The 26,787-nt window shown below is 36.4% G+C and overlaps 1 protein-coding gene across 1 annotated transcript in view; it reads right to left on the bottom strand.

The window, feature by feature from the left end:
- Positions 1-1,619: 1,619 nt before the first annotated feature.
- TDRD12 (tudor domain containing 12) overlaps positions 1,620-26,787 on the bottom strand; it is a 37,543-nt gene continuing 12,375 nt past the window's right edge. The window contains exons 11-31 of the mRNA XM_074881516.1: positions 26,020-26,080; positions 24,834-24,944; positions 24,266-24,451; positions 23,446-23,599; positions 21,260-21,387; positions 19,129-19,311; positions 17,960-18,088; positions 17,164-17,281; positions 16,190-16,323; positions 15,885-16,105; positions 15,024-15,123; positions 12,878-13,065; positions 12,372-12,582; positions 11,957-12,049; positions 9,666-9,835; positions 5,488-5,609; positions 4,300-4,354; positions 2,580-2,693; positions 2,341-2,494; positions 2,187-2,253; positions 1,620-1,828 (exon numbers count right to left, since the gene is read on the bottom strand). Coding sequence (XP_074737617.1) covers positions 1,743-1,828; positions 2,187-2,253; positions 2,341-2,494; positions 2,580-2,693; positions 4,300-4,354; positions 5,488-5,609; positions 9,666-9,835; positions 11,957-12,049; positions 12,372-12,582; positions 12,878-13,065; positions 15,024-15,123; positions 15,885-16,105; positions 16,190-16,323; positions 17,164-17,281; positions 17,960-18,088; positions 19,129-19,311; positions 21,260-21,387; positions 23,446-23,599; positions 24,266-24,451; positions 24,834-24,944; positions 26,020-26,080 — 2,785 coding nt within the window. The 3' untranslated portion in view covers positions 1,620-1,742. The remainder of the gene's footprint in view (positions 1,829-2,186; positions 2,254-2,340; positions 2,495-2,579; positions 2,694-4,299; positions 4,355-5,487; positions 5,610-9,665; positions 9,836-11,956; positions 12,050-12,371; positions 12,583-12,877; positions 13,066-15,023; positions 15,124-15,884; positions 16,106-16,189; positions 16,324-17,163; positions 17,282-17,959; positions 18,089-19,128; positions 19,312-21,259; positions 21,388-23,445; positions 23,600-24,265; positions 24,452-24,833; positions 24,945-26,019; positions 26,081-26,787) is intronic.

Below are 26,787 nucleotides of genomic sequence, written 5' to 3'. Positions count from 1 at the left end.
CCTCATCAAGACCCTGATCAAAAACTGCTTGAGACTAAGAGAACTTTCTTGGAACACACCGCTACATTTTTTATACTGTTCTTTATAGACTGGCTCTTGGCAGGTGCTAAGAATGCATGGCTAAAAATCAGCTTTTGCTTCTACCTCATATAAGGTGTCTTATTTTTCAAACAAAAATGACAGATAATTTATGTCTATTAAATAAGACACTAGATTTATCTACCATCAGAAAAATGACCTTACGTTATATTAGATATCAGACAAGTCAAAGAAGAACACCCTAAAGAAAACATCCTGCCCCATTTTTTTTTCAATTAGGTGATTTTGCATCACAATGCAGAACAAGACCAAAATAGTTACATGAGATACTTCCCCTAAGTACTTTTACAACAATTACAGCTTTGCAAGTACCAGTACTCAGGTGAAGATTGTAATTAAAGCTCAGTTGTAGTCAGGTTTGCAACCACACTAATTTTAACCACACTTTAACAATTACAACTGTCTCTGTCACATGGCAGTTTTCCACTGGCAATATTCTTAAATATTCAGAAAGAAGCAGCTTTAAATATTCTTAAATATTCAGAAAGAATATTCTGAATATTCTTAAATATTCAGAAAGAAGCAGCTTTATTATATGCTAATACTAGAAAAAAGATAACTGTCAGTGTAAACATACTAATACAATCCTCCTCCCATTCTTTAAGTAAAGGCATCCCAGTGTTTCTTGAAAATGTCATCCCTGACAAACAAGAATATTCTTCCTAGTCAAGAATACAAGAAAATTTAGGCTTGTTAAAATAAATCTGTAAAGTTACACCTCTATTCTAAATCACCATATAGTTACATTGGGGAAACTAATGTGCTTTAAAATCTACAGATGCAAAGAGACAGATTTCAGATTCATTTATTATCTTTCGCATTACTATTTCATTCCAAGATGCTCTGGATGTGCACAAATCTAACAGTGAAAAATTATTTACTGAAAGATGGTATACTAAAAGGCAAAGCCTTAGGGCTAAACAGACAAATATTTTATTGTTCATCTGCAAAGGAGGAAAGAGTTTTAGATACAAGGGAATGAAGTAAGAGCATTCCCGAAAAGTGAGGATGTCAAACTGAAAACAAATTCTGAACACTATCACAGTGCTGGTTCCACAAAAGCTGTACGGCAGTGAGTTACTACAGTGAGCAGCATTGTGGCATCTCATACAGAGTCAACATATTTCCAATCAAGTAACAAAAATTGTCATTGGAGTTGAGGCATCATTTCTTGATGCAGAACTGACAAATGTGACAACTGCCAACAAACTATAAATGAGGGACATGGTAGAAACAATCGACAGATCATCAGGATTTGTGAAACTTCAAAAATTACTATTGCTAACACAGGAAATTCACTCAGATAAAGTAAACTAGAAGCTCTGTAATTATTCATAGATTCAGGTGCTTCACAACCCAAGTTTAATCTGTAGATTTTACTGTTTGGACAGCACACGTACATATGTGCACATCATTAAAGCCAACAATTTTAAAGGGAATGCACTGCAAAGCATACATTATGTTCTCCTATGGAGTATTTCTTTAGATTCTCGGAGCCCAAAGGAGTTTGTTTGCTATTTTCCTCCTAAAATTCAGGACAGTTCTACAACCTGTATGTTTAATCAATTTTAGTGGAAAGATTCATGCAAGAGACACTATATTGAAGCATAATTCTTATTAGAGGAAAAATATCCGTCTCCAAATTACTCATCACTTTCTGTTCCACTCTCTTCTGAGGAGTCAACGCATTCTTCAGTTACTGCAGCAGTGCACCACCGTTTTTCAGTACCTAGAAATAATTAACAAAGCGTAACATTCATAAAGCAAGAAAAACCAAGAGCTTCAGAACAAATATGTAGCAGTACTAACAAAAACCAAACCAACACAACAAAACCACACACTTTAGACTACAAACTAGACTAAAACACTAAAAACTATTTCAAACTGCTTTTTGCCCATGCTATTCTGAAAGAAAAGTACCATGCTGCCTGTAGTTTGCTATTACAGGTCCTCATCTGTTTTCAGAGAATTTGAGCAAGCCAGTTAAGTGCCACATATCTGAAATGAGTATTTCAGATAAAGCCTATGCAAAAATGAAGATGCTAATCATTTTATGCACTATAAACACCAACTCCTTCATTCCTTACCAACTGAAAAAGGGCTTTTATCTTCAAAATCTTCCCAGTGTTCAAAATCAAAAGATACGTGAAGATTCTGTTGACAAAAACATTGTTTGAAATACCTGCACTGACACACAGTATGTTCAAAACATTCAGTAATTCTCAAATATTTCCACTTCACCTTGTTCTTCAGTAATTTGCACCATGCTCCTTTCTTCTCTTTCATGAGAACAATAATAGCCTCTTTATCCTTAATTACGCATGTAGACTTTCCTGCAAGTATATATTGATGCAGCTCCATGTCAGCCAAATAAAGTTTGTCTCCTGAACAAGCACTACATTATAAAAAAGTTTAAAAAAATTAAACGCAAGCTGACAGTCAAACATTTTGTTTATTATACTTACATTTCTTAAACCTACCTGAAAACCACCTTCTGTTTAGAGAATTCACATTTATAGTCAGCTACACTTGCTATTTTTACCTTCACTGTAACAGTCTCTTCATTTTGAAACCACTTTATTTCTGGATAAAAACTAAAATAAAGAAAGTTTAATTGGATTTTTTCCAAAATAGAAAACCACTGAGTTTCAGACAAGCTGTCTCACATACAGCCAGAATTTTTCCGTTATGTTACAACCAACCAGCTGAGTTTCAGCATCGTAGGTGTACTCAACCATAGTAATTTGACACTGAATAGCAGTGCCAAGAAAGCACATGATAGGACATCAGCCAAGTTTGCTACAAAATCACTGCAATCTCAGTCTTTGGAGGAGCACATCTACTAGTTCAAGTGGGGAGACACACTTCATTAACCTTAATATCCAAAGGAATCAAACTTGCTGCCTCATTTAAGGATGGTATCATAGTCTAATCTTGAAGTGACAAAAGAAAAGGTAACAGTAGCAAGACCAACCTCTCTGAACAACAATGTAAAATTTTCAACTGACCACAAACACAAATATACATTTCCATCAAGATCTTAAACCACTTATTCTACAGTGGTTATGCCTCAAACTTCCATATGCTGAAAGGTTTCAACCAGTGAAAGAGAAATCCTATCAGCAGAGTGCAGTACCTGTTCATTCAGGTTACTCCTCTTACCATATCCTCAGTCATATCTAAACCTTCGTTAGCGTAACTGCTAAGCCACACCGCAACATGTATTACATAATGCAGATCTTAAACTGTGCTGGCCAAGCTGCAGAAGGAGATGCATATGGATTCAATCACTTTTCTAATAGGCTAAAATACAAAATACTTCTGGTACTTGCACAAGAAAATATCAGTCACCCATAACTAGCATTAATAGGTAGAAGAAAAAGAATGAGCCAAAAGCAAGCACCGCCTAGTCCCAAAGTGTGACTTCTCAGGATCTACTATCTGCTGACTCTGCCTGCAAATCACACTTAAGTCGTCCCTCAGCATACTCATAATCAAAACCAAACCTAGTATTCATTTGTACTGCATGCTCCTCAAATTTTTTAATCAGCGGAAATTATCCTTATTCTTTTGTGGGTAAGACGATGGGTCCACTTTCAAAAAAAGTAAGAAAAAGAAAAGGAAACGGGCCATAATTTAATGTTGTGGACACATTCTCAACATAAAATCAGAAATTTGTGGTGGTTTTGCTGTTTTTTTGGGGTTTTTTTAAGAACGGAATTGCATTAAGGGGAGAGACACAAAACTGATTCATCTCATTAAATACCAATACGCAGAGACAGAAGGGTAGGAGTTATGATTTAGATCTCAGATAGGACACTCTTTGGTTAAAACATAACCCAGACAAGTGCAAGTCAGAGCTTATACACATGAACTGAGCTGAAAAAGTGTTTGTTTTCATTCACTTTCTAGTACTGTGGTGTCTAATCAAAAATTAGGTAATTTCAACAGATAAAGTTAGCTTCCAGGAGTAAGCAATACAGCAATTTAAGTTAAGGGATTCACAAGATGATGTGTGTATACACACATGTATCTAACAGCAACAGTAATCTCTCAGGCTTGACACTGATGTAACAGAATACTTCTACCTGTATTTTATCTATTTACTCACAAAACAGATAATCTCAGTAAGGATGATTGTCCTGTTTGACAGTTCACATTAAAAAGCAAGCATGGGAACAAATCACTGAATTTTTGTACCATTTACGTTGATGCAGGGTAGAGTCTTCTGCTTCCTTGGTTTGAGCTACGCCGTCTAAAAGTATGAAATCCAGAAAGATATTTTATATTTATCTATACTACAGAAACCAGATACTTCCAGAATATCTCAGTACCATTATAGAAATAACTTGTTAGCAATCAAATTACTACTGCAAGACTGTATTTGGCATTTATATTGGGTACTTCTATTTGGAAAGGTTTCACAAAGTTAATAATTCAAGTGAAAATTTTAACTAAAAAAGTATTATACTTGGTATAAGAAAATTAAAAAAAACCCCACACCAAAAATGCAGAGTTTTCCGGGTCAGGTAAAGGTTTTTCCGTTTCAAAACATTATTTGAAACCTGAAACATGTCATTTTAGAAACTGACTAAGAGTTCCAGGGATGAAACAACTAATACTGAGGTTACCATCACAGCTTGAAATATGGCATTACAGCCACTCTACTACACCAGGAAAAAGTGTCTTCTACGATAAGCTCTCCAGGATCTTATTTAACTTTTCTCTGCTGCAACTTTTTAATCACTCAGCTTTCATTGCTCCAAACTCACATGCCAACTGCTGACAGATCATCATCTGTCCCCCTTCCATGACTGACAAAGCCATGTGCTTTTAAGCCTCTACTGACTGAATACCACATTCTTGAACATTATATTAAAAAGGAAAAAAACCAAAACCACCAAGCCATTTTCTACCACCCTGAATCTCTGAAAAAAAAGAAAAAAGAAAAAACCAACCTCCCAGAGCATGATGCTGTTATTCACCAAATATTTCAACAGATTTCATCTTCCTTATACACCATGGCCTTTAGCAGCAAAATGCTTGTTCTCGCCACAGGAGAGATTTCCTGCTCATGCATTCCATTCAGAGCCAAACAATTCTGAGTCTCTCCAGGACAGAGTATTTCCCAAACAGTAATACAGCTATATTAATATGGCTTACTCTCACAGCATCTCCAGGCTGCTAACTCTAAGGTATGGACTAGATGATCTTCAAGATCCTTTCCAACCTAGATGATTCTGTATTTGTGGCTTATTGTAAACATTAGCTATATGGTGTTATTCTGCATACTCAGAGAAGTCTGAATTTGGTAACATGATGTTTAAGTTGACATTTAAGCACCTAGCTTTAAAGATTTAAAATTTTGGAAATTATGAAAAGGTTTACCACATGGATGATTCCCAAAAGTAATTTTAGAAGCATTACAGTTTTCAGTAGAATTTTCTTGTATTGACGTATTCTGTGGATTGGATGCATTCTCTGGACCAGCTGTATCCTCCTTTATGCTTCTGAACACAGAAAAAGACATTTTTAAAAGAAAGGGTTTCAATATGCTTAATATTTAAAGGATTCCTAATCATAGCTTGAAATTCTTTTGAAACTAAATTTTTCATTCTAATATAGACAACAAAATAAAAAAAAATACACTTCTAGCAAACTGTAAATCTCACTACAGGGTTGCTGAACTTCAGTAACTCAGTAAGAAGCATTTATACAGGAATACAAGTTAGAAGAACATTTAAAATTCTGATGGTACCAGCATTTCCTTTGAATCATAAAAATGTATTGGCTTTACTGTGTGATAGACGTAAAGAGGAAAATGATTCCCTTTCACAAAGAATTCCAGTAGGTTTGAGGGCTTTTTGGTCATATTTCATTCTGACTTGGAAAAGTAAAAATGTCAGAATACTCAGAAGTTCTTCACTTATTAGTAAGAGACCTCTGGCTTTCCAGCTGTACAGGGGCTTCAGTAGCTGGACTCAAGATTCAGGAAACTTTGCAACAAAGTCAATCTACTTGAGAGCTCAGAGACAGGCACCATGACCCTCTGTTCTGCAAGTGCCTCCGAAGTCTCTGTCAAAACATTACCGAGAGGAACACAGCACTACATAATTTTTGAAACACTGAGTCACCTGTCCAAGTGAAAAATACTTTCTTCCATTACCTCCAAACACATAGTGGCATAAGAGGACTGAAACCAGTCTAGTAATCTATCACGTAATGTTTCAGCCTGCATAAATAAATACTAATTTTGAAATTAATCCATATTGAAGAATTAATATTAAATACCCATGCAGCCATCTTTATTCAGAACTGATACAGCTTACCTTAAATACTTTGGAGGTGAATTAGTAAGATGAAAGTAATTTTGATCTTAAAGGAAAGATTATCTTTAACCACTTCCACCTTTAAAAAAATGCTTATCAGCTTTTCTGAATAATTCCCACTAAACAATTCTTTGAGACTAGGTAAAATATAGCACAGTAAATTCACCTTACAGTATTTTTCAGAAACTATTTCTGTGTTATGTACGTGAAGGAATCAAACACTTCAAAAAGAGTCAAGTCTCCTATGATTCACTGAATAGCTTTAGAAAGCCAAAGTCCGAGAGAATCTAGTCTTCCCTTAAAGCAACCAAAGTTCTACAGAAATGTTTAAGTATTCACACGCCACACCTTAGAAAAAACTACCAAGCAAGGAGGTGCCTCGCAAGCTGAAGGACTTGAAAGGTAGGGGGCTGAAAATGGGGCAAATAGAGTATGAATTTAGAGAAGAGCTTTGTACGTGAAGTCTGCAATGAAACACCTGAAATTGACACATCCAAGATGTAACTGCACATTCAGCAACAAGGAGAAGATGTAATTCCTCCAAAACCCCCAGTTTTCAAGCTAGGCCTAGTACCTCTCCAACTGTGTAACACTTGCAATGAAGGACAGGCTGTGTTTCTCAAACACCATTAATCAGGAGCGACTGGAATTTTTGCCAAGTCTTCATGGGACAGAATCTAGAGATCATGGAAAGAGATTGAAGGATGTGGTGCTCTGATTGTGCATCTATCGTGCAAGTCAAGGCAGCAAATTAGAGAGCTGCCTATGCATTAGAAATGGACCATGACCTCCTTCATTATCATCAAAAAGGTTTGGAGAGAAGGCCCAGAGACAGAGTGGCTTTATTCATAACTGATGGATTATCCCAAAGGAAGGATATCGCTTATATCCATAGACCACATCATCCTGCAGATGAAGATATGAGCCATTTTCTTTCCAGTACAAAAATATTGGTGAAGCAACTTAAGACTGAACTTATTTTGTTGGACAAGTTCAGTTTACAACATGCAAAACTCTGGCTATGCCAAGCTTTCCTGAAAGGCTACGCAGCACATATATGCTAAGGTTCACTGGTTTAGATACCTGTAGGTTATCTGGGGAATAAGTAGAACACCACTTACATTCTGGCCACAGAGGTAAGATCCTTGCACTGCACATGACTAACCATGAGCATTTAGTTAACTGAACAATCTTGTTGACTTTTGAACTAAAGAGGAAGACTGATGAACAATCACAAGAAGACCAGGACGCTGTAGCAAGGATATGTAATTGAAGTGAATGGCTGAGGCAAAAGAACAGAAAATTTACCTACTATACTGAGTGCTGTTTGATGCACTAACAGGAGTTGGTTTGGGCTGCTGATCTCAGGCAGGAGTTCTGCAGTGTAGGCAATTCACCAAGTAGTTCAGAGAAATAAGACTGTTTTCAGAATAGCAGGAAAAGTATCCTTTACCTTTGTGTTATTTTCTAGTATCTTTTACTAGGCAGAAGTATTCTTTGATGCAATTACCATGATCGGAGGAAAACAGTATTATGGGTACCTGTTAAGTAATGAGCCATACTCATAGCCATGAAGGACAAAAGGTAATAGGTAACATTCATCACACACACAAATCCTAGACAAAGACCAGAGTAAAACAGAATGCTTGTCAAACTAGCACAGATTAAGGGGGAAACAAAGTGATGTGTCACATACTAAGTATAAATTTCTTTTGTAAAATTTAAATCTGCAATGCAGCATCTGAAATCTGCATAACCAACATGTAACTAAGCATATTCTGCAACAGGGAGAAAACACTCCTGCAAAAACCACAAATGAAGTTACTCAGTCAACTTCACCTTACAGGAGCTCTTTAAGTCCCCTTTATTTAACTAGTACCTTAGTAAGATAAGACTGCAGTCAGTTCTGAATGTTTCAAGAGTAGTATTAGGCTTAGTGAATCTGCAAGAACTAATCCAAGCAGTTGCATTACAGCTACTTGAGATGGAACTGTTGCACACAGCACCACAATAAAGCTGTCTGGTCTCTGGCATTGTATGCTCTGGTGACCATTAGGAGGTTACCAACCTTCCTGTTCATTAACAGTGTGAAAGAAGAAATAAATTCAAAAAGGTTGTGCTTGAGGCAGCAGAAACCTCAGAGCCTGAGCATCCTCTGTAAGGAATAAAACCTGAAAAAAAACCCCTTCCAAGTATCAACACTGTTCTCAAATACTGATTCTAAGGTTGAACATAATATGGGAAAAAACAAATCCTTTGGTTAAGATTAAACTCCAGTACAGTTCTAGATGGAAATACAGGAATCTCAATCTAAGATGGAAGTGAAGTACGGAGGGGGTTAGGCTTCCTCATCTTGTTGACTGGCTAAGTCACAGAAACAGCCACCTTAATTAACCTGCCCAACCCTGAGATGACACATACAGTGCCTGTGCTGGTATACCAGGGATCTTTTTTTGTTTATGAAGCAATATTTACTCTCAGAAAGAAAATATTTGAGATTTCTCTCTTCCTTGTAAATATTAAACCCTTGGTTGGCCAGACAAAAGCATTTAAATTACATTTTCAATGATGGCTCTCCAAACTGAAGAGTACGTGGCTAAACAAACTCCTGAACAAGGTGCCACACAGAGGCCAGAACAGAAGAGCTACAGATGTCTTGCTCATAAGCATTTAAAATCAAGAGTCCTAGGGTCTGGGACAGACCACAACAAGGTGTGCGCTTCCACCACATACAGTATTTACTCAGTTCTAAAAGTTTACGAGGCAAGGAAAAAATTGTACAGTGCTGTTACTGCAAAAACCATCATGTAGCCATATTAATGAAATGTATGGCCCTAATCCTTTTAAAGTAAACTGTTTCCGTTTTCCAGCTTGAACTCTTGCAGTTGTACAAACACCAACAATATGCTCTACTGCAGTCTCATAAGCATTGAGAAAAGCCACTGATCATAACAAAAGGTAACAATTTGCATTGTCTCCATATTTTCATCATAAACTTGACTATCTACATCAAATAATAGTTTAACACTTTCTAGACTTGGTATTTTTCTTTCCGTAATGGTTATGTGGCTAAAGAATAGTTAAAGGAAAGCAGACATATCACAAATGCTACTGTCTATATTTAAACAAAAAATCACATTCAGTAATATTCATTATTAAAATATCCAGTTAAAATGAAATAATAGAATTTTTTTTGTAGTAAAGAATATGCTGAAAAAAAGATTTGTAAACACTTACAAAGGGTTCAAGTTCTTTGCATGATCTAATACTTTCCTGTGTCTGTACAACTTCTGAAGTTGGGTTATATGTTCTGGATTGTCAGTTCCCAGACCCGTAGACAAAATCTCAGATCGAACGTTGTATTCATTGACCAACATCTTGAAACCTGAAAGCCTGGTAAGCCGGACCTTGAATTACAAAACATACTAAATGGAAATCACAGTTCATAAGTGGTCTCTCTCCAACCCTAAGCTGTTCTTTAAGTAAATCTTTAAACATACCACCATTTATTTCCATCTGTAAGCAATTAGTTTTCTTATGGTTTTCAAACAGTAACCTATACATGCTTAATTGTTTTCAAAGTATCACCATCTTTTTCATTGTGATAATGGTTCAAATAACTAGTAGCTAGTCCCATCTAACAGAACCAAGATAGCAATGAAGGAAACAATCCCAGTTCTGATTAACACGAATAACAGCCAAAATACACACCACACATTCAGAATACCTTCTGGACCCAAATAACAATAAAACTGTTGGGGAGACACAGTAAGAAAAACCCTAAACAAAACCAAAAACATAGAAATCAGAGAAGAGTTGATACACACAATATGGGAAAGGAAGCTACTCAACAGAATTACTTCCATATCATTTTCTCTTTCCACTGCATTTTTCATCTGACTGAATGGTCAGATGGAAAACATACCATGACACATTCCAAGGCACAGGAATATCTCACTGTACTCTTTGGTAGGACCAAGCAGCCACAAGACGCACATCACAATCCTGAGATATAGGGAAGCCCTTCTGATGAACTTGTCCAGACCATAAATAATAATAATTAAAAATTCCCTCAACTTGTGAGCTACTTTTGATAACAATTCTTCACAGAACTCCTTGCTTATAAAGTGAAATTACTTCTCAACAGATGTCATAAAAATGCAACTAGCTTGTTCGTGCCATTAGTAAAGGCTTAAAAGGCATCTGATTTATTTGTCCTTTGATGTAACTGTCAGAATAGATTCCTACCTTTCAGGCAAACTCCTTTCAAGAAAAACACAGCCCTGAGGCAATCTCCTATCTGCAAAGTTTTGGGAGAACAGGAGAATACTCAGAGAAAACACCATCACATGGATGACATACTCTAACTTCTCCCTAGCCATCACCTTCCAGTCAGCATCACCAACAGGAATACTTGAGTCCAGGCCAGTACTGCCCTTCTTGCAAGGCCAGGGAACTGACAAAAGAACAATCCAAACATGACCCTGACTGTAACATTTTAATTTCAGGGAAATTTAAAAAGTCAACTCTGAGAGAACCAATAATTAAAGCAATTTCATCACATGTCTGAGATTACTGCAATGAGAAGAAGATGTAAAAACAAAATCTTAGTATCTGAAAGGTCAGAATCACAGCCTTTATATCCAATTTATGCTTACAGGTCTTCTTTGGAATGCTGACAAAAAAAAATTCAGTTTAAGAAGAAAAACTTACAACACTACGTATTATTGCTCCACAAGACCAAGCAGTCTTCTAGATGTTAGTGTAAGTAAAATAGTAAAAAAAAAAAACCAAGAACAAGAGCACCCATTCTTCCCACTCTGATCAAGACTATGGAAAAAAAGCTCAAAAGTCTTTTTTAACTTGCAGAAAAATTTAGACTAAAACTTAAACTAGTGCAAGAACAATAAAAGACAAAGACTTAGAAATGTAAACAGAATAAATTAGTATAAGAGGTCTTAGATATCAACGATCTTGAAGCATCAAAGTTTTATTCTTTCAGATCAGCATGCGACAAACTACAGAATTGATTTTACAAGACAAATCCCTAAAAACTAGTACTTCCAAAACATACTTTGTGAAATAGTTGGGATGACATTTATAAATTGGTGCTCTGTTGCTGGTGCATATTCAGCTCTCCAGATTGAAAGTTCAAGTTTTACTCAGTCGTGTAATTCCATCTATATACAAGCATACATATTTATCACAGAGTGGCTGAGGTTGGAAGGGACCTCTGGCAGGTCATCTCATCCAACCCCCCCTACTCAAGCAGGGGCACCTAGAGTCAGCTGCCTAGGACCAGGTCCTGATGGCTTCTGACTATCTCCAAGGACAGAGACTCTACAACCTCTGAGCAACCTGCTCCAGCGCTCAGACACCATCACAGTAAGTTAACCAGCAGTATTACGTGAATACCACGTAGAATAAAATTAAAGTATGAATGGACAGAAGGAAAGAGAAGAATGGAAGCTCTTGTTATAAAGGAATTTAGATATAAATATCTTGTAATACTACAATTCTGTACCTACCATTGGGTCAACCCAAGCTGTATTTCCCAAGGTATGTACTATTTTTGCTTCATGTAGTTTTCCTTTAATTTTGTGACAGATGTAACGGGTTACCTAGGAAAAAGAAATTTGCACTGCATTTGAGATGTATACCAACGGGACAATTTACAGGGGCTACCCTTCCCCTGCTACTCCCCACAGATTCAGAAGCACTGGTAACTTATTCTGGAAGAAGCCGTTTAAATCACAGAGAAGTTTTACTTCAGTATTTTGTAGGAAAACAAAGAAAACTGACTTCTTAGAATCTGGTAATACTAACAAGCAATGAAATTTGGTAACTAAGTTTGTAGTTCACAACTGTTTTCCTGTAGAAAATAACACACAGAGAAATTAAAGAACATAAAGGAAATACCATGTAAAACCTGATGAATATTACCTTTGGGTTCCATTCAATTTCATTATCAATGGGTTTCACTTTACAGACTATGAATTCCACAGCTTGAGGTGGCAGACATTGAAACCTTGCAGGCAAGTGAAGCAGGTGATAGCTCTGAACTTGACTTATTCTTCCTTCATCTATATATTTAATTTTGACATTAAAGAATAAATTTTCTTCCTCTTTTGGGGAAATCTCTACCACCTGAACCCTTCATACAGTAGGAGAGGAAAGAGAATTACTTTTCTTCACATAGTGAGTTGAAAAAAGTTTTAAAATCTATTCTTGTTTAAAAAATTATATTGTCATAGCAAAATATCTGTGTGGGTAGTCATTCTGTTTTCCATTTGGTAACTTAAAGAGCATGTGATAACTTTTTAAAAGAATGACTAACAGATTTTTGGCTGGTTTTGGGGGTGGGTTGACTTTTTTTTTAATGGTGACAGTTTTAAATTACTTTGTATAAAAAAGTGCACATGAATAATTTAAAAAGACAACATTTTTACCTGTGAAAAAGTGTTTTCTCACATAATCCATAAAATGCTAGCTTCTCCACATTCTTAACAGAAATTTTATTACTAGGTTTCTTAAAATACTCATTAATTTCTTCAGCAAGATTTGTATATTGGTCCTCTTGTTTGTCTACTATCCGACCAAAGTAGTTTGTTGCATTTACAATGTGAAGAGGCACTATCTGAAAGCATAAAATACATTAGAAGAAAGGAGGACTGGATGATTTCTTAAGGTAATGAAATCTATGCTTTCGTATTCAAGATGACCTACCTCTTTCCAACCTAAAGAGGTGACAGAGATGCTGCTGCATACGCACCTTTCAGAAGATGAGTTATAACTATATTATTCATAGGATCAAGAATAATACTAGCTGCCTATACTCCAAGCAATAGTGGACAGAAATTTATAGAGCAGGAACTGTTAAGTCTCAGTTGGTGGTATTCCACTTAGATGAACCCCGGCTCCTAAGCACACTAAGGCATTCCACACCATTCAAGCTTAACTGTAAGTGTTCTCCAGCCTTACAGTGAGTTTTAGAAGGACCAAGGAAGCATGAGGCCTTTACTTCTTTTGCACTGAAATTACCTGAATTAAAAACTATGAATATACAACTATCAACACCAATGCATAAAATGCTGGGTGCGTTCCATCTGAAGAGTCATGCCAGGCAGAAGGACTAACACACAGCTGGGTGTATGAGGCCAGGCAGGATAGTAAGAGGACCAGAAAGGTAATTTCCACTTAAGAAAAATCCTAAGAAAGCACAACATGACTTGAAGTTCTTAATGGAAGGAAACATTATACTGGGTTCCAAACAAAAAAGAAAGTGAATTCAAGTTGGTTATCACTTTGGTTAAGTTAGACACCCAGGATCTGCAGTCAGCTGAAGCAAAATTACATAAGGAAACGGAAGAGGCCACAACTGCTGTCTTGAGTGAACCACAGGGAAGTGCAAGTTTCTAATAGGAGTGTCATGAAATCTGTCCCAGTCTCAGGCACTAAAATCAGATATATGTAGGCTGCCAAAGGATTTGAACTCCTACCTACCAACAAAACCTTATTTATTAGGCAGAAATGGAGTGACACCAAAGAATCCACCCAGTTCTCCTTACTTTCTTTTCTCACAACCTACAACTTTTGGGAATGGATAACACCAACGAACTGCATGACCTGAAGGCACCCGAATTCTGCAAAAAGACAGGACAGGAAGAAGGCAGAAGCAGCTCATCCAAACAGAAGGCATCCAGAACTTCTTAGACCAAGCGCTAACTTTGGAAGGAAGCACCAATGTCTACACACTTGCCCACAGCAATCATCACCCAACAAGATGATGAGAGAGACTGTACAACACTCCAGTAGAGAAGGGGCTGAAAAGCCAGGTGAAGGAGGTTGAGATACAAACTGTTACTGGGATGTGAAGAACCACCATAGAAAAGGCAACCCAATAACGGTGAAGATTTCATAACTGTGGTACTATTAAAGTCCAATTAGAACAGCACTATCAAAATGGTTTTCAAAAAGTGTTGACATCTTAGTAGGAAATAACTGCTCCATCTAGAAGATAAGGGAAGAGCTGTATCCCATTTTCTGTGGATACTGCAAATGAAAAAACTAGTTTCAAATGACAAGGCCAGAACACGCTAATTTTTCAGCAAGTTTGTGTGAACACGTCAGCAAAGAAAAAATCCTCACTTCCAACAAAATATGCATTATCTTCCACTTCAACTTCTGTTCACTGAAGAAGATTAATTTGGGTTTCCTCTACAATAAATATAATTTATAGGAACTTTAATCTTTGTTAATTTTGGTATATGGTCTCAATTTATAGAGGGAAGGAATAGACAGAACATAAGCCCTCTTCCCACAGAACAGGAATCTTCAATGCAGAAGAAAATCTGAGGTAAACTCAGAATCACCTGCAAGACAATTTCAATTCAAGATAAAGATTAAGGGAAAAATATGGCACACTTATTTATGCAAGGGAGAGAGGAAATAAGCTAAAAAATAACAAATATCCAAGAGATATATTATACATACTACAGTAATACTATTTTTTGGATTACATTAAGTAATATAGTAAGTAGCTACTTAAGACCTGTCTTCTTGGTACCCAAATACAAGAAGAATAAAGTAACTTACTGTCACATATCCAGGCGTTTGTATAATTTTATCTGGTATGTTCTGGGGCATGTCTATTTGTAAATTAATTTGATGACGATCTGGACACACTGTTCTATTCCTACATATTAAAGAAACAGTTTTAGAAAAAAAAGCCCTTTGTTTTCAGTTGTAAACTGTTTTCATGTGACTTACAACAGCTTTAAACACTAAAATTTCATCAGCCCTCAATATTCAATTTCTGTCTCAAATAGCACCAATGACTCTGGGGGTTAGACAGAAAGAGCCAGAAAGCTCTTGGTGGAAAAATCTGCACAACAGAAAAAAAAAACCACAACAGAAAACTTGTTTCAGAGTAAAACAAACACTAACATTGCAATTTTTGTTACTTGCAACAACAGTTATCTACACTAGAAGTCATACCTGAGAATATTTTAGCTTCCTCCTTCAAGCCAGAGGAAGTTACAATCCAGTTACACACAGCTCAGAGAAATCATCATCTACTTACCCACTGTGGAGGGACAGAAGACAGAGGAGAGAGTAAAGCGCAAGCCTTGTGCAATTATGGTTAGAATGCTAACTAAAACAATGGCTTAAAGTTCCCTCAAGTACATCTAGGAGTTATAATGAATTATATCATGTCAGACTATGTAGGATTAGTCTCCATAAAAAGGCTAATATTTGTTTTCATAAAAGTACCTGAGAAGACTGGAACAGATACAGCAGTCAACAGGAAAAAAAAAAAAATCAGGAGCAAAAACTGGTTTGAATAAAAGTATCCAACAGGAAAATTTGTCAAGGAAATAGAAGCACTCATCATTCAGGGCATACAATGCCTCCCTGTGTCAGTATGGGTATCAAGAAAACTTGTTATTTCCTTACTTGCAAATTCCAAATGTTTTAAGGTAGGCACACAGTGGCCTTGAAAATTTCTGATCTTCTTCAGCTTCTAGCATCTTGGCAGTAAAATCATGCAGTTCTGGTGGAATTTCAGCTTCTGCATGCTGCAAATAACGCAGGATGCCAAGTTCATGACATTCACTGTTTTCTGTTAGCAGAATTACTGACCTTGCCTTTGTATATTCCTGATCTACAGAAGAATCCTAAAAAAAAAAAGTATTTAAAAGCTTTTATGTATCCACCACTTAATCAAATGTAGTGTTAACCCATGAAAGATTTACTCAAACCTTTATCACATTACAGAAGTTGTCAGATACGCTGTGTAGACGCTGACCAAAGATTCTTGGAGAAGGAAAACCAAAATGTACCACGCAAGTTGCATCCATAATTCCCAAATACTGCATGCAGTCATCTGTTAAAACTAAGCACATGTTTTATACACACATATAAGATAACTAATACTTCAAGCATGTGAAGTGTTACATCACATAAGCAATGGCTGTTTCCTTCTGCCCATCCATTGACTTAAGAATCAAGAAAAGGGTCTTCTCCCAATATACTTACATAAGGCATTACATTTCTTCAGTCAATACATTTCATAAGCAAATAGCAGACATAGCATTTCATGTCTAGCATAATTCTCTCTCTCACATCAGTATCACAGAACAAATAGAATTGCCCACAGCCAAGTACTTCACAAGAGTAAGACAGAAAACACTTGAAGCAATGCAGGATCTTAACACCTTTGTGTGAACCTACAGAACAGATGTAAGTCAATCATCTTGCTTTTGATGGATGCAATGGAAAAAACTAAGTTTGGAACTGGGTAAGAATCTTTGCTACTGCAAACAACTTGAAAAGTAAAATTCCACCAGAACACATGGGCAATTACAGTAGTTCTTCAGAGTTCCTAACCTATTTCAAACTGAATATATTCTCCAATAGGAGACAACTGTGAAATCATGGAAATTCTTAGGAAGTGCTAGTAATTCTTTTAACTAATGCATCCAAAAACTTCCTTTATGTTCCCTCTAATAATTAAGGTTTTCCGTCACAGCAGTTAACCCTGAGACCAAGGAACAACAACACCAAAACAAGAAAAAATACTAGCTATACCACTACAAAGTAAAGGGATAACTAGAAAGAATTCATAGGGAACTGATCCTGTGGAAGTTATGAGATAACCTAGTGCAAGTATTTAGTGTAGAACATGAGTCACCACGGAGACATAATCACAATGAGACAAAAAGAAAATACTCACCTAATACAACATGAGTGCCAGAATTAGACTTTTTTGTCCACTGCTCTAAGATATATTTGAAATTAAACTCGCTCTCTTTATGTAATTTCAGTGAAAATATTGAGTTGTTCTTCAGTGCCTGGATGACAAAGCAAAGTTATACATTCTTCCAATACAGCAATAACTTCTCTAATAAACTCTAATAGTTTATCTTATTAGTATCTAGCATACCTTAGCTACTGTAAAGAGAGACAAGGGAAAGAGTTAATGAAATTTAGGTTGCTTACATGAAAAAAAAAAAGAGACTATGGAGATTAAGTTTATTAATTTCCTGTATAAAAAGATAACTAATAAAGTTCAGGTTCCTATGGATTAATGCATTAAACAGATGTTTAAGAAAGTACAAATTCCTTTTGAAGCTTTTCCCACCATTAAGGTGTCCTCTCTATTCTAAGTGGATTCTATCATCTAACCACATGCAGGCTTATGTACCAGTTTCTCAGGAAAAACCACTAAAAACAGTAATAAAAAAACTGACAACTTTTACTGGAAAAAAGCCAGTTTGATTCAGCTCAAAGTTTCAACCTGACAGACAGAACATAGTTAAGAATTCAGTAATGAATGCATTCTGTGCCAGACATTCCTGTCAGGCTTTCTTCTAGTTGGCAGAAGGGCGGGGTTGGGGCTATTTTTAGCAGAAATAATTAACTTTCAAATTCACACTCTTCCTTTATTCTCAGAAGCCCAGGTATTTTAGTTTGTTATACCTTAACAATTAAGAAAGCACTTATCTATGTAAATTTAAATACTTTCTTACCTTATGAATCATTTCTGCCTCATTTACTGTATTAGTGAATACCAGCACCTTCTGAAGATTATTGTGGGTAAAGTCCAGTATTTTAAGTAACACGGAAATTCTCTCACTGTTCATGCAAGATCTCACGACCTACAAGTACATACAAAACAGAGGGCTGATAATTCATATAATCTACACATATTTTACTATATAATTTTTCCTTTTAATAAGCATTGTTATATAATACCAAAGAGAATCTATATAAATGATAGCTCCAGTAAGTGGTAGGTCTTCTGTTAAACGTAGAGAAAACAGAACTCTCACAAAAGGACAGCTTCCAGAAGCATAATTAAAATCCATCACATAATCAAAATCCCACATTAAGATTTTTCATTCGATTTCAGGTGATTTATCAGTCTTTTAAAGTTTGGCATTTTCAAGTACCACTAAAAAAGCTTCACGTTCCAAAAGCATTCAGCACCACCTGAAATACTCTTAACTAAAACATCAAACCACTAACATTTTCAGTCCTGCCAAACCATTCTTTTGGTGTTTTTTTCAGTTTCATGTCATGCTCAGAATGTCTAGTCTTAAAGATTTCCAAACATTCTCAATCCCAAAATTATCAGATTTTGAGACACAAAAGAACTCAGATCATACTTAACAAAATTTTGTATTACTCTTAAGGGCTACACCACACTGACTGGAAATTAAATGAGAAGACACCTAAGAACATGTAATAGTTTACTGAAAATTTTAGGTCAAATTAAGTTCTGTATTGTGTGGCACACAGCAGTAAAACAAGTATTTTACTAGCTCTGTCTTGGGATAACTTACCTTATAGCTCTGCCACTCACAATTAACAACTGCAAAAACATTTTGTTAAAATTCTGGTCACAAACTACACCATTTGCAAATACTTCACATAAAATTCAGGCTCATTTGCATCAACAATGAAATACTCAAGGGAACAGCTTCACCTCAGTCCTACAAAACAAGGTAAAAGACCTTCAGCTCCTTCATGAAAGAGTCACCTCAGTTCATACATGGGAGGTGCACCTAAGCAGCCTGAGTTAGGATTGTAGTGCTACCCACTTAAAATAAACAGCAGCCACGTATACTGACCTTGATCAGTACAAACAGCAAAATATCTTAGTAAACAAATAGTGACATCACCCCCAAATTTTTACCTGTTGCACATTTCCATAGATGGAAGCTTCTTCTATAGTTGTTATCACAATGTAAGGACCATTCATGAACTCCTTTATCAAGCGTGCTATGTGTTTATTCCAACGGGTTCCAACAGCAACGATCTGATGCGCTGAATACTCTTCACTAACGTCTTTCTTGTAACAATCTAATATAGTAAAAACCTATAAAGAAAAAAAGTTTTTGTATCCTCTTATCCTATTCCAGTGAGTATGTAACAGCAGTGAAAAGTACAGTTTGAGCACACAGCTTCTCCCAGTAACAAAAACACCATCACAACAAAACACACATTTCACATCCTAAAATGAAGCGTTTGGTTTGTGCACCTTTATCCTATTATTTGAACGACCTCTAAAGAAAGAAGAAAGGGACAGGACAGCATGAAGGAACAGCATGTGCACACACAGGATCACAATGCAGGATTCTGCCAAGGATGGAGATCTCAGGAAAAGGATCTGTTCAAATCTGAAAAATATTAAGCCTAGGCAAAAGTAGATCCAAGAGGTCACAGGCAGTCAGCAAAAACTAGGAGGTAAGTAGAAGATAAATCCAACCTGTCAAATATAGTAATTTGCCAAAATAAAGAAGGGGGTGTGTGTGTGTGCGTGCCATAAAATCAGTTACAAAAAACCTAAAAATCACTAAGACAGAATGAATATGTTCCTGATGACATCACCTTACGTAAGTGACAAGCAGTCTAGTTGTGGAATGACATCAGGATTTCTGGCAAAGCACTACCATACTAAGAAGTATTCTAGGGCTCTGCCGCAATTCTAAGAGATCTCTCTCAACCTGGCACTGAAGTTACCCATAGCAGCAATGCTTTTAACAATGTAACATTTCTGTAACACAATGCTTTAGAAGAGCTGCAATAATCCAAAACATTATCAAACGATCACTTCCATCTAAAGAGCACCTCTTCTTTTTTCTATTAAAGACTGACGCTTTTGAGAAGCCGAGAAGATCCTACAAAAATAGCAGATACATGCACAGTATTGTACAAGCTACTTCTGACACAATCTGCATACGGTATACCTGCACTCTGTCTCAAGAAGTACAGGAACACAACAGAAAGAACAGCCTAAACATAAAGAAGGAATGCCCCACTGGATAAGGATGACATTTCACCTAATTTGTGACTTGAGATTTGCTGCTACAAAGGCACATTTAACAGCTTCACATACAGCAACCTGGGCAATCTATCTCCATTAAGATGTTTCTTTAGCTTTTCACAGTTAGAAACATGGCCTTTTAGTCTTATCACCAACATTTAAACAGGTAATAAGTTAATGATTTAAAAAAACCCCTATGACAGTGAAAAAATGTGTAGGGCATATTTTGCATGATGATGATGTAATATGTTATAATACTAACAGAGCGCATCTGTCCTATGAAGCCTCAAAGCAGCAATAAAAAAATATGGAATTTACTAAAACTTGAGTTGTAAGTCATCATTTTAAAACTGATACAATATATATACATCCTTGTCAACATGAAACTTAATGATATTCTTCTTACATGATACTCTGAGTTGGGATCAGCTGCTCCTTTTGCCTGCACTGACATTAAGGCTCAAGGAGAGTTTTTATGATTGTTTTCCCAACTATATGATCATTCATTTGTGTCTTTCAATCTACAGAGACTGAGAAGTTTACCAATAAAGCTGGTTCTTGAACTGAAGCTGTTCAAACAGCACTGGCAAGAGGGAAAAGGAGGTTCCTCACAGACAGATGATTCAAGTCTTTAAAGCTGATTAAAGATCCCTACGCTGAAACTATTGCTACCAAGTTGAAAAAAATGCAAGTCTTGAGAAAACACACACAAAGGAAGAGAGCATAATGGAGCAGTAGCGTAAAACAGGACAAGACAGAGCTCTCCAATTTAAAAAAAAAAAAAAAGCAGGGGAAATCAGATTTAATAGATTACATCTCCACTTCTCCAGTGTTTCCTTCTGCCAGAAGTATGCAGATGTGATTTTTTTAATTTCTGTTTTCTTTTCAACTCTACCACAAGGGTTCAGGAAGGCTGGCTTTTCTCATTATGTGCCACTGTTCTTGAGATGTGCACAACTGGAACAGCATTTTACCAGCTGAATGTATTAAAACCATTTACCTGTTCAGCAGCGTCAGAGAACAGTACCTCAACCTCATCAAGAACAAGGTGGCAAAGCCTACAAAATAATAAACTGTGATGTTCAAACAGTCTCAGGAGGCTATATGGTGTAGTCACGATTACTTCACCTACAAGTAGGAAGAAAAGACTGTTAACATTAACTCACAAATTGAAAGAATGAGACACTACACAACATAGTTTATTAAAAAGGCCACATTTGCAGCTCAGATGCATCATCTTTAAGCTGAGGGGGTTATTGATTTTGGGTGGGTTTTTTTGTTTGTTTTGGTGTTTTTTTTAAAATAGAGAACACTGAACTCAATTTCCTGGCTTCTGGTCAACAGTCATTTTTAGTTTGCTTGTGTTTTTCTATCCCTGCATGTCTTCAAGATCTGATTAAGTAAAACTCTGCATTTTTGAAAGACTGAAAAGTCTGAACGTTAACAAGTTCAAAAAGCAGGATGCCATTTTGTTTTCCAATAAATTAATGGAAGTAGAGATAAGAACTTCAGAAACAGATAGAAGGTAAATACTTAAATACATGCAAGAGCAGCCTTTAGAAAAGTTCACTTTTAAAAATTGGAATAAAGCAGACATTGTAGCTTAGATATCTACACACACATATATGTGTATGTATATATGAAAATAAAACCAGAATGATCTTAATCTGTGCAAATATACCAACAGTTCTCATAGAAGATCTGATTTCATCCACCAGGTTCTTACACTTTAATGATGGATGTAATACAAAGTGCTGAAACTGAAAAGTTTTACACAGTCCTTCATAGTTTTATCTGTATTTCTTGTTTCCTTGGCAAAAAGTCACTTTTAAAAATGCAGTTAATGATTAAGGCTTAACAAAAAGCCCGAAGAAGAACAGTAAAACTAAGTGTTTTACTTAAGTAAGGCAAGTCTCCAAACAGTTCTTTTACTACTTCTATGACTCCTCTTCTCTATGGAGTATCCTCTGCACAGTACTGAACTTAAATGCAAAAATTACTTAGAATTTACTAAAATAAGCAAGTTGGAAACCATCATTAAAAAAAAAACCCCAAACTTCAAGCTAAGATTTAGTGTTGGACATGTATGCAACTTGGCTCCAGAGAACTATTACCTCCTTTTTAATCCCTCACTTTTCCAATATTCTTTTTAAATTAAGAGGAGAATTGTGTTAAGTGTATATAAACCGTAAAGCAGCATCAGACACGTCCCCCAAACATTTGTCAGTTTTAAAAAATAAATATCAGGTACTTGAAATACTTACATATTCATAAAAAATATTTTTTAAGAACATACACATTACTGTGGTGGGCTGACTGCAGCCAGCAACTAAAATGCACAGAGATGCTCACTCACTCCCCTCACCCCCAGTGGGACATGGGAGAGAACAGCAACTGCCAAAGTGAGAAAACTCATGGGTCAAGAGAAGTGAAAGAGGGATGAGACAGAAGCAATACCGAGACAACCACTGACAACATCCTACAATCAGACAGATGCCCACCCACTCATCAGATCATCACCACCCCTCAAGTGTTTATTGTTGAGCATGATATTATACAGCACTGTGTATCCCTTTGGTCAGTTTGGGTCAGCTGTCCAGGCTGTGTCCCCTCCCAGCTTCTTGCCCACCCCTGGCCTATTCACTGGGCAGCAGACTGGGAAAAGAGAATTCTTGATGCCATGTAAGTGTTGCTCAGCAAGAGCCAAAACACTGGTGTGTTATCCACACTGTTCCCAGTTACAAATCCGAAACACACCACCACACAGACTGTGAAGAGAATTAACTCCATCCCTGACAGACTCAGTACCGCCGTCTAGCAATGGATGCTCATGTACCAAAAAACCCACCCCATTATAAAATCTAGTTCTAAATCAAGAAAGTCCACAATTAATCCTAATTCAGCATGATCTTCAGCAAATCCGTACCACTAATTTGGCTCAAAAATAACTGTTATGGACTCACATCAAAAGATGCTGAACATGTAGATATTCAAAAAACTTTAATACCATTTACTGTTACATAGCACTACTGAAGCTTCATGTATCACTACGGTTACAGCATTAAAGAAATAGAGTTATCACTTTATAGAACAAAAACGAAGTATAAATTACTTCCTTCACAATCTCCTGCAATTAAGGCAGTGCATGTTTTCAAGCATAATTAAGAAGACAGAAAGTATACTTACATTCTTGGATTTTCACACTTAAAGCTTCTTCTTTTTTCTGCCCAAGTATTATCAACATTGGATGAAGCTGCCTGCAGCATCTCTCGTATGTTTGTAGTAGCTCAAAAACAAGCTGTGCCTTCTTCCACCCAGGACACAAAATAAGTGCTAGCGGCTACATACAAAGGTACCAAATTTTACACTGTAGTATTAGACAAGAGTTCAGAATCTTAAGAATTTTACTACTTCAGCGTTTAAGGCAAAACCAAGATCTGCGACACAGGCCTTTAAGTACTTCAAGTACTGAAGATTTTAGTAATATATCACCTCCTAAATGTAGGTGTTACAGCCCCAAGGAACTACACACCAGGTTACCTGGTGTGGATATGCAGCAACATACAGTATAAGGTCCAAAAATTTAACAGAAGCAGGAGCAACTTGTCTTACTTGGGGTTGTGCTAAGAAATTTCCAGAGGTGCTTTACAACCTCAATAATTCTGATACAAGTTAGAAAATTAATTACAATATTTAAGAGAGCTAATACAAATTTTAATTTAATGACATTCTATCTCTGCAAAAACAAAGCTTCATCAAGTATCAAAGTGATACGATGCTAACCACTTGTTAGATATTACTTGATAAGTAAGTTTGACTCCCACATGCATGCATTCCACCTCCATAAGCCTCTAAGCAAAGGGCTTATATAAACTGGTAAGCATCATGAAGATACACTAAGATCCCATTAAATGCACACATTCTAAACATCTGCTATCTTCTGGGTCATTATTCTACATCTGCACTTTAGAACAGAAAACCTGTTACTACTCTAATATATACATACCCCATTGGTGTTTGGCAAGGCTTTGTAGCAACTTCCCAACTGCAAAAACGTAAGAATTGGTGGAATATATAAGAACGGATCATTTCCGTGATATGAGATGGCAACTACATCACAGCCTCGAGCTACTGGCGGCCAACAGTAAGACTCTGTGAAGTTAGGGCCTAAACGTTTTTTCCGAGTAAGTTCCTGCAGAAAGAGAAATTAAGAGTTCCACATGTAAACTGTGTACTTAAAAACCAACAAATCACTGAGCAATTCAAAAGCTTTAGACCCACTATATAATAAATGCCCTTAACATGCAATATGAACAAAATTCTTCTGAGCTGAGGAGGAGTTATATTACTGTACTGAAATTCAAATCCTGTGACTTGGCACAGTGGTTGATATACCAGAAATGTGCACAATTCTTACAGCACCTCTCTGAAGCTTTGTTTGTTCAATCACATGAACAACCTCCTAGACATTCCTCAATCAAAATTAGGTATGACTATAATATTTAGTATCCAAAGTTGAGGTATGATACCAGCCTTATAAAGATATTCAATGTAACATATTACATTAGCATTACCTTTTTCAGATCATCAAAAAGTGGTGCTGTTTCCAGAACTGACGATGGCTCAATTTTGTTGCTGAGAAAGACAAAGTTTCTTTCTTCACCAAGATTTTGAAAATTCTGAAACTATATGACAAAGGCAATACTTAAAAGGGTTTTAGCTTACCTAAGACTCAAAATCATTTTTATATTTAAAAAAATGTTATTTTGATGATAAATAGCCAAAATAATTGTAAATACAATTTAATTATAACTCATACATGCTGTTAAGTTACACAGACCAGTGGTGAAAAACACTCATAAATTAGCATTTCTTACAGAAATATTTATCAAAATTGTCTTAATTCATCCAAGAGAATGCACTAGATGTTCTGTGTACAGCTAGCATTCAGCTTTAACAATCAAAATACAGTTAAAAAAAAGATGACTAGTAAAATTTGCTGCAGTGGGTTGACCTCAGCTCACAGCCAAGCACCCACACAGCCACTTGCTCACTCACTCTCCCCTTCCAGGGGGAAAGATAGTTTTTCTCTCCATGGAGGAGAAAAACAGGGAGAGTGAGCAAGAAGATTCATGGGTCGAAATAGACACAGGGTTGTTACTTAACAATTACTGATGCAGGCAAATCAGGTTCAACTTTAGGCTAGCTTAATTTGTTGCCAACATATTGGTTACTGGGAAACTAAAACAAAGAAACAAACATTTACAAACTTCAGGAAAACACTTCTCCTCCCCCATTCCCAGGCTCCAATTTCACTCCAAGCTCCTCTCCTCTCCCCTTATCAATGCAGGTTACACGCCATCCCACCACGGAAGCAAGGAGCACCACAAGGCAGGGACTGCAGTCAGAACATGGCAGTTTCTCTCTTACTCCTTCCGTCTGCTCCAGTGTAGGTCCTCCACAGACTGCAGTCCCTTCAGGTACACAAAACCTGACCTTGCCTTTGTTTCTCACTTTTTTTTTTTTTTGTTCCCTCTCCTGCATTTTTTCCCCTTTTTTAAACATGTTTTCACAGAGGCACCACCAACTTTGCTGGTTGGCTCAATTTTGGCCTGTAGTGGGTCTTGTTGCCGATGTGGCTAGAATCAGCCCCTGACCTCCTTCCACAAAGACTACTCCTGCAGCCCAGATACTATCAAAACCTTCCACATACACACAATATATTTCCACAAGAGAAATTAAAGTTAATGCTTGAAATACCTGTTGGTCATCTTCAATTATGTGTGCCTTCAGAGGATCAGAATTTAAGAACTGCTGAAGCCTGAGAAACATACAAACATTAAATCCAACATAAAAGCAAAAATAAAATGCAATTCATAAATACAAGCAATATTTCTAAAACTACATCAAGCAATTCACAAAATATTTTTGATGTACTACCTATGTCAAGGAGGAAAATGCTCAAACTTGAAAGAAGAAATCAAGTACCACCATTCTGAAAATAAAATTTAGTATTAGCTTTTAAGCATCTGAAAATAACCCTCAGGAAATTTCTGTAAGATAATAATTGTTGAGTTCCACAACTTTAGAAGAAAATCAGACCAGACTGTAGTAAAAAGGTTTCTTAAGTTTCAAAAAAAGAAACATGTATCTGCATCAGTTAGAAACTTAATTAAACACACTCCTTGTGTTTATTATACATGCAACAACTGACAATGCAGCACAGTAAAAGCATTGCACAAATCAGTTCATAGTCATATTTCATTGAATTTGAAAACTTTATAAATCACACTAAGAATAAAGCAACCTAACACGTTTAGTGTGCAGAAGAATACTTCCCCAGCACATCCTTGTTGTCAAGCTGTTGTTTAGAAAGAACTGCTGTTTTTATTGCAGTCTGGGTAAGTACCAGCAGCTTCATATCCCCTTCTTCCTCAAAAGCACGTGTATGCATCTTCTCTTACCCTCCACCCTTTTAACTGCCTCATAGTAACTGGAAACATACTACAAGCTCCTAATTATCTGATT

This window comes from Strix uralensis, chromosome 12 (assembly GCF_047716275.1).
Source record: "Strix uralensis isolate ZFMK-TIS-50842 chromosome 12, bStrUra1, whole genome shotgun sequence".
Classification (NCBI taxonomy): Eukaryota; Metazoa; Chordata; class Aves; order Strigiformes; family Strigidae; genus Strix; species Strix uralensis.
The sequence above is the reverse complement of the archived record's forward strand: the minus strand, read 5'-3'. Positions and strand labels throughout refer to the sequence as shown.